This window comes from Pan troglodytes, chromosome 5, assembly GCF_028858775.2.
Source record: "Pan troglodytes isolate AG18354 chromosome 5, NHGRI_mPanTro3-v2.0_pri, whole genome shotgun sequence".
Lineage (NCBI taxonomy): Eukaryota > Metazoa > Chordata > Mammalia > Primates > Hominidae > Pan > Pan troglodytes.
In genome coordinates, this window is record NC_072403.2 from 59,394,300 (window position 1) to 59,408,257 (window position 13,958).

The 13,958-nt window shown below is 42.4% G+C and overlaps 1 protein-coding gene across 1 annotated transcript in view; it reads right to left on the bottom strand.

Moving 5' to 3' along the window:
- Window positions 1-12,199, bottom strand: part of GCLC (glutamate-cysteine ligase catalytic subunit) — a 47,014-nt gene extending 34,815 nt beyond the window's left edge. The window contains exon 1 of the mRNA XM_001155930.7: window positions 11,594-12,199. Within this exon, the coding sequence (XP_001155930.1) occupies window positions 11,594-11,743 (150 nt within the window). The 5' untranslated portion in view covers window positions 11,744-12,199. The remainder of the gene's footprint in view (window positions 1-11,593) is intronic.
- Between the last annotated feature and the right edge of the window lie 1,759 nt (window positions 12,200-13,958).

Below are 13,958 nucleotides of genomic sequence, written 5' to 3' on the forward strand. Positions count from 1 at the left end.
ACAGAAAGCTCTTTAGAGATCATCCATCAGAGTAGAACCTTAGTCATAGAAACTCGCTCAGAACATACCAATCTAAATAACCAAACTTTCCAAGTGCCAATAAAGATATATCAAATATGAACTCTTTTGGCTATAAGTCTGAGGCTCATTACATCCTTCTCTGTCTTTTTAAACCACGTCTGAGAAACAGAACCATTAAGTGGAGATTAAGTCATCACTCATTCAGTTTCACTACACACCAGTGATAACTTAGCCACAGAGATATTACCAAAGTGACCCAAACTCATATGCTGTCCCAGTGCAAGCCTGTCTCCTTCTAAAAACTATAATCAAGATTTCAAACATCATATGAAATGTAAAAACATGCATGGGGGCTTTGTGGCATTTATTTTGATCTGACACCAACTTTTGCTATTCTCCCAAATCCTTAATATGTTCAGATATGGTGTTGCCAGACGCCCCCAGTACCTGCCCAACTGGCAAATCCAGAGGCTTCTTGTCCTTCCCCACCTCTTGAAAGCCTGCCATCATTCTTCCTACACACAGCAATACTACTAACTCCCACACCAAATTTCTAGGAAATTAATTAAGATTACTTTTTCAGTTGATGGTAAAGTATGTAATCTCAAAGAAAATGCTGAAACCTGAAAGGTTCAGGGGAATGAATTCTACCACTTCTGGTAGAATTTACCGATTTTCATAAGTTACAGAGTATTAAGTATTAAGGTATTCTGAAACAATTAAAAATTGTTAAAAAATACAACTAAAAGAATCTATATATATAAACATGCAATTCAAAACACCAAATGATAAGTTTTTTTAATTAGTCTTACAAATGAGGAAATTGTGGTCCAAAGAATTTAAGTTCTGTTTTTCTTTTCTTTTTTTTTTTTTTTTGAGACGGAGTTTCACTCTTGTCGCCCAGGCTGGAGTGCAATGGCGCAATCTCAGGTCACTGCAACCTCTGCCTCTCAGGTTCAAGTGATTCTCCTGCCCCAGCCTCCCTGGTAGCTGGGATTACAGGCATGTGCCACAACTCTCAGCTAATTTTGTATTTTTAGTAGAGAGGGGGGTTTCACCATGTTGGTCAGGCTGGTCTCGAACTCCTGACCTCAAGTGATCCACCTGCCTCGGCCTCCCAAAGTGCCGGGATTACAGGCGTGAACCATCACACCCAGTCTTTAGTTCTGTTTTCTAAGCTCACACAACCCGGGGTGACCCCAGGTCTTCGACTCTGATCTTCAGACTAAAGTTCATTAATAAAATGTATGTCGACTTTGAAACTAATTGTGTTTTTACCAAATATCCAGTCACAGGATGATAACAGAGATACTAAATGATGAAAACTATGGCTTAAGAGCAAAGAAAATCCTGACCTTTTAAAAACTTGGCTAAATCTTGGGTGCTGGCAAGTATCTTATAAACCACAATGATAGCCAGCTTTGGACAAAGTTTACAGACAAAGGAGAACACAGCTAAAAGGATAGAAAAAGTGGGAAACACTTCCACTTCTAATCAAGATGGAGTAACAGGGGCTAAATTTACCCTCCTACCTGAAAAACCAAAAAACAAAAAACAAAAAAAAAAAAAAAAAGAGAGAGGAAGAGAAAATATATGAAAGAATAATTTTCAAGACACTGCGTATCAGATAAGAAAGGATCCCTGAGACACGGGGGAAAATCAGTGGGCCCTACAATTGCCCCCACTTACTGCCTGGGGAGAGGCTCCAGGTCATGGGCAGGAAGGTGAAGAAGAGCCCAGTGGACTCCCTGGGTGGAAGAGATGGAGCTGAAGGTCCGGGGAAACCATTTACAATAGAACTGAAACATGAGAAACATTCAGGGATAACATGACAAAAAAGATGTGAAAGACCTATACACGAAAAACTACAAAACACTGCTGGGAGAAATGAAAGATGTAAGTAGAGTGGAGAGATATTTATATACTTGAAGACTCAATATTGTTGAGATGTTAATTTTTCCCAAACTGATCTACAGATTCAATGCAATCCCAATAAAAAACCCCAGCAGGGTTTTTTTGTTTTAAGTAGAAATTGCCAATCTGGTTCTAAAATTCACGTGGAAATTCAAAATATCCAGAAGAGTCAAACCAGCTGAAAAAGAATAAAGCTAGAGAGCTAATACTACGTGATCTCATGGCTTATTATAAAGATACAGCAATCAAAAGAGTATGCCATTAGCCAGGTGAGGTGGCACATGCCTGTAAGTCCCAGCTACTTGTTAGGCTGGGGCAGAGGTTTGTTTGAGCCCAAGAGTTCTAGGACAGCCTAGGCAGCATAGCAAAACCTCATCTCTTAAAAATAAAAATAAGGCCAAGCACGGTGGCTTAAGACTGTAATCCTAGCACTTTGGGAGGCCAAGGCAGGCGGACTGCCTGAGCTCAGGAGTTCAAGACCAGCCTGGCCAACATGGCGAAACCTCACCTCTACTAAAAACACAAAATTAGCCAGGCGTGGTGGCGCATGCCTGTAATCCCAGCTACTTGGGAGGCTGAAGCAGGAGAATCACTTGAACCTGGAAGGTGGAGGTTGCACTTAGCTGAGATTGCACCGCTGCACTACAGCCTGGGCCATAGAGTGAGAACTCTGTCTCAAAAAAAAATAAAAAATAAAAAAAGAGAATGAAAACAGACTGAGAGGAAATATTTGCAAAGTTTGCAAAGCATGTGTCTGATAATACTTACATCCAAAATATAGAAAACGCTCAAAACTCAATAGTTTTAAAACAGACAAATGATTTTAACACACTTCACAAAAAAGATATACACATGACAAATCGGCACATAAAAAGATACTCAACATTGCTGATCTTCAGGAAAATGCAATTTAAAAATACAACAACGTACCACCACACTCCTATTAGAATAGCTAAAATTAAAGAGACTGCCCATACCGGTGTTAACAAGAATGTGGATGAACGGAACTGGCATACTCTGCTAGTGAGAATGCAAAATGGTATAACCACCCTGGAAAAGTTTGGTATTATAGTTTCCTTAAAAAGTTAACAACACGCTACTCCTAGGGTAATAAGATGAAGAAAAGCATTAGTCCATACATACAAACTTGTATGTTAATGTTCATATAATTTTTTTATAATAGTGAAAAACTGAATGCAACACAAATGGTGAATGTATAAACAAACTGGTATAACCATGGAATGAAATATTACTCAGCGACGAAAAGGAATGAACTACTGACACATGTAACAACATGGATGGATCTCAAAATATTTATGTAGACTCTAAGAAGGCAGACCAAAAGAGGATATGCTGGATGATTTCCTAGATATATGAAACTAGATATCAAATGCAAACTATGATTTCTTAAATATGAAAATCTAGAAAATGCAAACTACAGAAAGCAGATCAGCTGCATGGGATGGAGAGAGGAAGAAATTACCAAAGGGGCATGATGACATTTTTGGAGATAATGAATATACTTATTATCAGAGGTGATTTTATGATGTATACATATATCAAAACTTACCAAATTGTACATTTTAAATATGTGCAGTTAACTTTATGTTAATTATAACTCAATAAAGCTGTTAAAATGTTTTTTTAAAAACACCTGATTATATCATGAAATGTAGAAACAGAGTACTAATTAGCAAACTTGTTAGGATATGGTCTGTCCAGTAATACCAGCAATATCAGTAATGCTTCATATACAGTTTTCTAACTTTAATAATATATTCAGATGCCTTGACAGTATGTAAAAATGTTCAGAAACATAGTGATGTTAGAGGCTCAATTAATATTGTGACATCTTTTCTGAACATACAGAGTCTTACTGAATGTTACTCAGGTTTATGCTTCAAAATGAAACTACAGACAGTACCAATCAATGAGTACATCTGCTAATACCATACTTCTAGACAGTAGGGTCTTAACATGGAGGAATTCAACCATGATATGGTAGGTCACAGTAACTGATAAGTCTTAAAAGATTTTTTCTGTAGGAGATAGGTATAGAAGACTAATACACTTTTTTTCCATTCTACTTTTCTCATGCTTTTAAAGTACAACATAACCTCTACTTTTTGAGAACTAGACAAAGACTTCTACAAGCTGGCTAAACCTATTCACTGCATTTACAACACTAAACTGCACAATAACCTTCACATACTATCCAATGGTATTTCTCACCTTTCCTCCTTTGTTACACTGTTCTTTTGACTATAATGCCTTCCTTTCTCCCCTTCATCTAATTAATGACCACACACTCTTTAAGGCAGTTTCTCAAAGGTGGTGTCTGAAGGAAAACCAGAATCAACTGAAGTGCTCTCCCCATCTCTCTCTAGCATACACGCATGCACACATGTGCAAAGGGCACAAGGGAACTTCTGGGGGTGGGTAGGGGTTAATGGACAATAAATGCTGTTGAATCAATGTCCAGTGACAGCTAAAAAAGATAGAGAGATGCGACAACTTTGCTTTTTGTGTTACAGAATACGCTATGACCTATAGAAGGAACCTGAATCTTTGTAATGCCTATTAAGAAATAATTAATTTGTGCTCTATATCTTATTTTAAGAAGCCTAGCCTGAGCCTGTGTCAATGCGTTTTTGAAGCGCAACTTAGAAATACGATCTAAACAGCTTGAGCCTGGGAGGCTGCGGCTGCAGCACACTGTGATGGTGTCACTGCACTCTAGCTTGGGTGACAGAGCAAGACCCTGTCTCAAAATAAATAAATAAATAAATAAATACATAATATTAAAAAAAAGAAAAGAAATACAATAAAAAATTACTGTTAATGGAATATAATTGTATCTGAACAAGCAAGTTTCAGTTAACTGTAAAAAATAAACCAAAAAACCCTACATATGTGGAATGTTTCATTCCCCAATGACCACAGCTATTTAAATAAGATATACTGGATGTTTTAAATTTTCTAAGTAAATGGTTTAGGCTATTTGTGAGATTTTACTTAACAGGCTAGGCACCTGCAAACCATCTCACTAATATTACCCCATTTAATCTCAATAACCCTGTAAGGAAGGTAGTATTGTCCTCATTTAATAGATGACAAAATTGAAGTTGGGAGAGTAAGCAACTTGCCCAAAGCTATAGAGAACCTTCAATTTGACTCAAATAATTGTGTTTTTGTCCATTCTAAATTTATCACTCAAGACTGTATTTTTAAATAGGATCATACACTTATTCATTAATAAGCTAGGCATTTTCTTTTTTCTTTCCTTTTTTTTTTTTTTTTTAAAAGAGATGGGGTCCCACTTGGTCATCCAGGCCAAAGTGCAGTAGTGGCATGATCCCAGCTCACTGCAGCCATGAACTCCTGGGCTCCAGTGATCCTTCCACCTCAGCCTCCCAAGTAGCTGGGATTACAGGCACAAGCCACCATGCCTGGCAAGCTATGCATTTTCTTTTTTTTTTTTTTGAGATGCAGTCTCGCTCTGCCGCCCAGGCTGGAGTGCAGTGGCGCAATCTAGGCTCACTGCAAGATCCACCTCCCGGGTTCACGCCATTCTCCTGCCTCAGCCTCCCGAGTAGCTGGGACTACAAGTGCTCACCACCACACCTGGCTAATTTTTTTTTTTTTATTTTTAGTAGAGACAAGGTTTCACCATGTTAGCCAGGATGGTCTTGATCTCCTGACCTCGTGATCTGCCTGCCTCGGCCTCCCAGCTATGCATTTTCTAAATAGTCACTTCAGCATTCTGAACCTAGCATAGGCAGATTGGAAGTTCAAACTCAATGGATGATATATCAGCCCTTAATAAATCTCATCTCTGTTTTACACATAAGAACATGCTCATAAAGATTAAAGATACATTGCATTTTCCTCTCAAAGTTCACATGGACTTTTCTGCTAACTAGAGGACAATTTACCTTCTTGCCTTCAAGAGCCACTGCACTGGGTTACAAACTTAGAAGTAAAAGTTTAGTTTTAAATGTTGTTTTCTGACCCTCTACAACCTATACAGTTTGAAATCTGTAAAAAGAAATTCAATGAAATTTATGATTGTAAATAACCCAAAACCTGGTATAATGTTTAAGGACTGGACCTGGAGTCAGACAGATTTCAATTTTGATGATATGTCTGCCACTAAGTAGCTGAAAAGGTCTGGCAGGCAGCTAACACTGGAGTCATCAGAAAAAATCAAGTCATATTTGTTACATTTACATCATAGATTTCCCAGGTCTGTCTTTTAATGTGCATATCTAAGTTACAAACAAAACCCATATCTGAAAAGCTGCATGTGAACTGTGCAGAAGGGCTTACTTGTTTGTATTCTCAGCAGGCAACAGGGCACCCAGGAATATCCCCCTTACCTCTCCTCAACCTGGGGCAAAATAGGTATCTCCCTGGAACCTAAGAGTTGGAACTTCTGTTTCCCACAGAAGCAGCACAGTAAATGGTGGCTAGAGTTAGGACCTGTCATATTAAAGGTGAGACAGGCATCTGTAGGCTGATCTTGGAGCTTCTCACAGGAAAATACCTGAGTTCCAAAAAGCCAGCATACACGCACCTCTGTAAGACAATCCACTTCAGCCTTGGATGAGAACACAAACTGAACCCCAAATCCAACATTCTTTCTGGTGTGAAGAGACAAATACTATCCTAGTAAGTAGAGCTGAGCATTTCTAAAGTGGCAGCCTCTCCTTCCAACCATACCTATGGCGCGTTTTAAGTTCATTTTTGTCTTTTTTTTATCCAAGTCCATGGCTCTATAAGTGCAACAGTAAGCAAAAAAAGCAGCATTTTGATATGATGCCCATAAAGCCCAACATATCACATCCAAAACACCACTTTCTGTCCTGCGGGCCATTCTTCATCTCCACGTGGCACACCATCCACCACACCCACTTTTATCTACCACACACTTTTATCTGCGCAGCCTGTTTCTCAGTTATTTCTCAAGGCTTCTGCACACAAACAAGCTCTCTTGCATCTGAGCCACTAGGCTTCTGACCTGTCTTCACACTTCTATTCAGAATGTGTACCAGTGAGTTCCTACTATGTGCAAAGATTAGTGCTAACCTGTTCTTTTTCACAAGGCTCACCTCATTGAATAAATAAATCTGAGACTGTGGCCTTCAAACTCTTCAACTGTGAACCATAGTAAGAAATAATTTACATGCAATCCAATGCACAAGCCTACCCTTCACACACCCCCTCGGAAGATAACTCAGAAGTCTTACATAATATTCTTACTATGGTATGATAAATTAATATTCTTCACCCTATTCCATTTAATATTTTAAAAAGTCCTGTTGGCAAAGAGATATTAGCACTCCAATGTTCATCGAAGTTATTCAGAATAGCCAAGATGTAGAGACAACTAAATGTTCACTGACAGAAGAATGAAGACAATGTGGTACATACAAGCAATGGAATATTATTCAGCCTCAAAAAAAAAAAAAAAAAGAAAGAAAATCCTGCAGTATGGGACAATTTAGATGAACCTTGAGGACATTATGTTAAGTGAAATACACCGGTCACAGAAGGACAAATACTGCTTGATTCTACTTATATCAAGTACTAAAGTAGTCAAACTCATAGAATCAGAAAGCAGAATTGTTGCCAGGAGCTAGGGGGAGGGGAAAATTGAGGAACTGCTAATCGGTGAGCATGGGTTCAATTATGCAAGATAAACTAGTTCTAGAGATCTGTACAACATTGTCCCTGTAGTTAACAATACTATATTTGTGCACTTAAAAATCTGTTAAGGAGGTAGAGCTCATGTTAAGTGTCTTGCCACACACACACACACACACACACACACACACACACACACACAAAAGTCCTGGTTGGAATCTTCTAAATGTATGTCAACCCACTACTGAATCACAACCTGCAGTCTGAAAAATAATGCTCTTACAAAAGGGTGATTAGATTACGTTCACATGATGATGCCGCTAGAGGAATGGTTACAGGCATCAGCAAATACTTAGGCATGATGAGACCCTCCCATCCTCACCCCACAAAAAAAAGTCACACCTTCTCTCTGCACATAAGAGATGTAGAGAGGTGGCCAGGCACAGTGGCTCATGCCTGTAATCCCAGCACTTTGGGAGGCCAAGGCAGGTGGATCACCTGAGGTCAGGAGTTCGAGACCAGCCTGGCCAACATGGCGAAACCCCGATTCTACTAAAAATACAAAAATTAGCTGGGCATGGTGTTGGGTGCCTTATAATCCCAGCTACTCAGGAGGCTGAGGCAGGAGAATCACTTGAACTCTGGGAGGCGGAGGTTGTGGTGAGCCGAGATCACGTCATGCACTCCAGCCTGGGTGACAAGAGCGAGACTCCGTCTCAAAAAAAAGAAAAAAAGAAATGTAGAGAGGTACCACAATGGAGAATTAGTATCTGCATCCCAGATCAAGGGTGGGAGGGAGAACAAGCCTGGGGGAGACCAAGGTTTCACTGAAGTGCCATTGCAGGAGGAAAAAGTAGAGTGGGGCTTCTTTTTCTTTAATCACCTAGGCAGTCTTCACAATCTTAATTCTTTCCTTTGTGTCGGGCAACTGTCGACACTTCAGGGCAGGAATGTTATTCTTCTCAAAAATTCTATACTCCACCCAGAGACATAACTGAAGCAAATTTAAAATAATAAAAAATGAGCAGCGGGTTGTGTTTCTCTTCTAAGATGACTTTTCCACCTCAGTTTGTTTACTCCCCACTCCAAAAGACATTAATATGTTAGTGGGGTGGGGGGGGGGGGGGTGGGGGAACAAAGGAAGATGTGGAAAACAAAATAGTCTAGGGAAATAGAAAGGACAGATCATAAAACAGTAAAATGCTGGTAAAAGCAGCATTTCAAATGAGGTTTAAAAAATCAATTTATAGCTTTGTATTTAATTTATGACAGAGTATTTGGAACAAGAAATGTGAAGGTATAGTCTTAACAGTCACTAATGAAAGTTTTCAGTGAACATCATTTACACATTTTAAGGTAAGAGCAGTGTTATCAAATCTTTTTTTGGGGTGGGGGGCTAGGGTCTCACTGTCACCCAGACTAGAGTGCAGTTGAATAATCACGGCTCACTGCAGCCTCAAACTCCCAGGCTTAAGCGATCCTTCTATCTCAGCCTCCCGAGTAGTTGGGGCGACAGGCACATGCCACTAATTTTTTATTTTTTGTAGAGATGGGGTCTCGCTACATTGCCCAGGCTGGCCTTCAACTCCTGGGCTCAAGCAATCCTCCTGCCTGGACCTTCCAAAGTGTTGGGACTACGGGCCACCACGCCCAGCCATTATTAGAGTCTTAATACAATACCAAAGTCTAATTCTCCACAGATCTGCTCAGCGTAATTTTTTCAAGAAGTGTTATGACCTGGCTGAAATGCTGGGTCCAATTTTCTCTCCTTTATAGATGCATAATACAAGTTTGCATTATGGCCACTCTTTTCCAAGCCCCTTGATCTTTTGGAGTGGGAAGGAGGTAAACCTATCGCAAATCTCTCCATGAAAGCCTGTTAAAGCAGAGACACGTACTTCAAGGCTCTACTCTTCAGCTCTTCCCACTTCAATTTACCCAACAACTACAAAAGTTACTTAAAATGGGTAGTTCTAAATGCTCTTCCTGCCAACAGGAGAGGCCTTTTCTAAAAGGGTAAGATTAAGGATTCCTGGAGTGTCTTGCAGGAATACACCAAATGGGACAAAGATGGATAAGGGGTGGTGGGGGGTGGGGTGTTGTCTCCAGAAGGAGTTGCTGAGCTCCAACTGTGCTGCAAATTTCCTGTTGACGTAGTTCTACCTGGGACAATGACTACCAAAGACATGAACTGCCTGTCTTTGTAGAGAGACCTAGTTAAATGTCAAAAGCAGCACAGGGCCCGGCACATTGGCTCATGCCTGTAATCCCAGCACTTTGGGAAGCCGAGGCGGGTGGATCACCTGAAGTCAGGAGTTTGAGATCACCCTGACCAACATGGTGAAACCCTGTCTCTACTAAAAATACAAAAATTAGCTGGGCGTGGTGGCAGGCACCTGTAATCCCAGCTACTCAGGAGGCTGAGGCAGGAGAATTGCTTGAACCCGGGAGGCAGAGGTTGCAGTGAGCCGAGATCACACCATTGCACTCCAGCCTGGGCGACAGAGCAAGATTCTGTCTCAAAAAAAAAAAAGAGCAGCACAAAAAAATGTCAAACTTCGAACTGCTCTACAATGACTAGTTACCATACAGTGGGAACTTGAAATAGTAGTTCATTCACTCATTCATGCCACAAGGACCTGATGCCAACTACACCAGGCACAAGGCTGGGCTCTAGGAAAACAGAGGTGAACAAGCATAATGTCCCTGCCCTATTTCGTCTTACATTTTCCTGTGACACACAATACAAAAATGAATATACAAAATGGCAGATGCTGTAAAGAAACTATGAACTTTACAGTAAAACTGAAGAATCATCACCAAAACACATGCTGTGCTTTTTCTGTTCAAAGAAGTGTGACAAACCACTTTTTGTAGAAATGTGAATTACTAGTCATCATACTTTCCTAATTTAAAACAGCACAATTTCTTCAGCTGTAGGAGGTAGAATCCCAATCTTAGAAGAAAAAAAAAAACTAACTTTTTGAAAGGAGATATTCTGCACTGGTGTAACAGCACCTCAGCACTTAGGCCAAGAGTGATAACAACACTGGCCAAAAGATAAACAATTTACACAGGTGGCAAGCCATCTAAGGCAAAAGCTAAAAACAAGAAAAACAGATGGACTTCTCAAGAAGTCATTTAATGTGTACTGCATACACACGTAATTTTCAAAAACAGAAAGGGAAGGCACAAAAAGTTTTGGCAGATGACACTAAATCAACAGTTTTAACATTGCTGCATTCCAGATCATTCCAATAAACAATGGTTCAACATACTGAGAATCTAGAGACATTTCATCTCTAGGCAGAACACTGGTTTGTAAAGTTTAGTTGCTGGACCTAGGCCATGGAAAGACACAAACAAATCCTAATGTTGAAACTCTAAATGCATTCCCACTTAGAATTAAACAGGAAAGGGAAGGTTCCTCCCCCATGTAGGAAACTGAGCCGTAACTTACTGGTTTCAATTTATAGCTATGAAGTGTGTGTGTTTTGGAGGGGAGGGGAGATGAGAAGTTGGAGAGGTTTAAGGAAAAGACACCTGCATGAGGTAGGGCAGAAGTGGACATCCTGAAGACCTGATTTCTAAAAGCAGCAGGCCTACTAGGAAAACTTAAATCTCTTTCATATTGACTGCAAAAGCGAATTTTGAGCCTGTAAGGTGGATCATGGTAGTTGCCGGTCTGCAGATACACTAGGTTGAAGACTCGCAGCACCTAATGTCACTTTTTCATGCTCACGCCCTCCCAGCGCCCAATCCGTGTTTATGGAATGAAGGGGAAAACCCAAAAGAATGAATGAACAAGAAAGGAGTCTAGTCAGGAGGATGGCCCTGGACGCCGACTAGGCGAAATCAGGGACGATGCTCCCGGGGCCGGGAGGCGCTCGAGGACCCCCGGGCGCAGTGGAGAACGCGGACCGCGATAGGGCCGGGGGCGTAGGGCAAGACAAAGGCAGCGCGGGCGGCCAGACACGGGTGCCCGGCGGGGACGGGGACCGCGGGCGCTCACCTCATCGCCCCACTTGAGAACGTCCTTGTGCCGGTCCTTGACGGCGTGGTAGATGTGCAGGAACTGGAGGATCCCGTGCCGCCGCACGTGGTCGGCATGGCGCTTGGTTTCCTCCCAGCTCAGCGGCGAGCCCTGGGACAGCAGCCCCATGGCCGCCCCCTCCTCCTCCTCCTCCTCCTCGGGGCTGACGGCGGTCGCCCGCTCCGGGCGCGAGACGGACACTCAGCCGCCCGCAGAAGGCGGCTGCCGCTCCACCCCGCGGGGGCGCTCTCGGGCCGCAGTCGGCGGAGGGAGGGTCCTGCCCGCTCCGGGTCCCCGGCGGCGGCCCCTGGCGCCCAGGTGACAGACCCTGGGTCCGACGCACCGCGCGGAGGCGAAGGCAGAAGACCGAGAGCAGGCGGGACGGCTCTCGGCCCGGCGGCCTCGCCCTCCCCGCTGCTCCTCCTCCCGCTCCGATGCGGCGGCGGCGGACCCCACGGCCGCGCTGCCGCGGCGGCTCCCGCTTCTCTTTGCCGGTCTGGTGCACTGGCTTCTTCCTACTTGTGACCAAAACCTGCGCCGCCGCGGAGCATGCCCAGTCTTTGCGTCCGCTAGCTCGCCGCTCCTGGGCGCGATCCTGCGCTCCAGGTTTTATAGACTACGGGCGAAGGCGGGGAGAGGAGGCGGTGCAGTGGCGGAGGCGTGGCCTGAAGCCCGGTGGGAACCGCGGAGGCTGAGGAGGCGTGTGCAAGGGTGATTGGGACGCAGTTGAGGGGAGCAGCTCGCGAGAAGGGGGCGTGCGGTCGGCCTCGCTTTACGCAAACGCGACATATCAAAATGCATTTTTTTGCTAATCAAAAGAGATAAACTTGGGATTCGGGAAGAAAGTTGATTATTTGAATCAATGACGAACTCACCATATTATGTTTTAGTTGGACAGGGCCTCACACTTAGAGTGAGAGCGGCAGAATGTGTTGAGGAAAGTATTAACATGGTAGTGAAGTGAAACAGTTCAACTCTAGGCTCCATCACTTACTGACTGTGAGACTTGGGACAAGTTCTTCCCATATCTGCATAAAATTAGATTAATTCTATCTTTTATAGATGTCGTAATTATGTGCATAGTGTACATGTGTATAGTGTTGGCCAATAAATTGACCTGGTTATTAAGAGGAATCAATTTGTCAACATGTGTAAATCATCATTATTCCCTACTGTCTTGATTAACTGGTGACCTATGTTCTCTGGATGGCACGGACACCATTTATTGCAAAAAGTCTCCAGATAGACCATATGAGGAACCATCTCCAAAAGTTTATCCTCCATCTAAACCTAAAATTCATCCCTTAAGTGATCAAAATGACGTTCTTGTGAGCCTACCGTGGGGTGGGGTTGAAGATAGTGGGAACACCTAGAGTTGGCCTTATCTTGGAGGGAAAGGAGAGGAAGGAGGTACCGTGCCCCCAAGTGATTGTTTAATAAATACGTGTTGACAGAGCAATGACCTGTCAGGGGAAAAGTGAAGGCAACTAGATCATACATGTACCTACCCAGAAAGTGTGTATTTATCATACCCTCTTCCCTCGCACTACAGAGTTAACATTTAGTAAGCACTTATTAATTGCTGAACGAGTGAGTACATGATAGCAGGATTCTCTTCTCCCACAGCCTTCATATTGGATGTGCCCCTCACAGGGCTTGCGGGCATGAATACCCAAGGTCTGTCTGGGATTTCCACAATGGTGTGTGTGTGTGTGTGTGTCTGTGTGTGGTAGGGATGTTTGAAGCTCAGGAGATGATGTTTCCATCCTCATCACACAGGTGGGATAGAAATCAAACCACATTATTCTAATTTTTCCACAGCCTTTTCAACAACTTCCTTTGCCCTCCCACCAACCTCACCAGATCTGTATATGGTTCTGGCACTCTGTTGTTTTTCCTGCTTGAAATTCTCCATCTGACACACTCATGTTCATCTCTTGAGTCACAGTTATTCCTCTCTGTGTTTTGGTTGCATTCGTACATTAATGATAGAGTCATTTTAAAGATAGCTCCACACTAAATAGTGAATTCCTCTGGGGCACAGATGACTTATGCCTTTTGTACCTTTAATTCTAGAAAAGTGCTTGGTATAGAGTGTGTGCTTAATAAATGTTAGCTTCTCCATGAAAAGCAGGTAGTGGGAGAGGGGGAGAAACAGTGTTTCCCATGTAGGTAAGACATCCAAGGATCATTGGGTTATTCTCATAATGTCATCTGACATTTTCATAGACCTGCATTGTTCAACACGACAGCCATCAGCCACATTGGCCAAAGCACATTTGAAATGTGGCTAACATGACCGAGAAACCAAATTTTCATTTTAATTTAATCAATTTAAATGTAA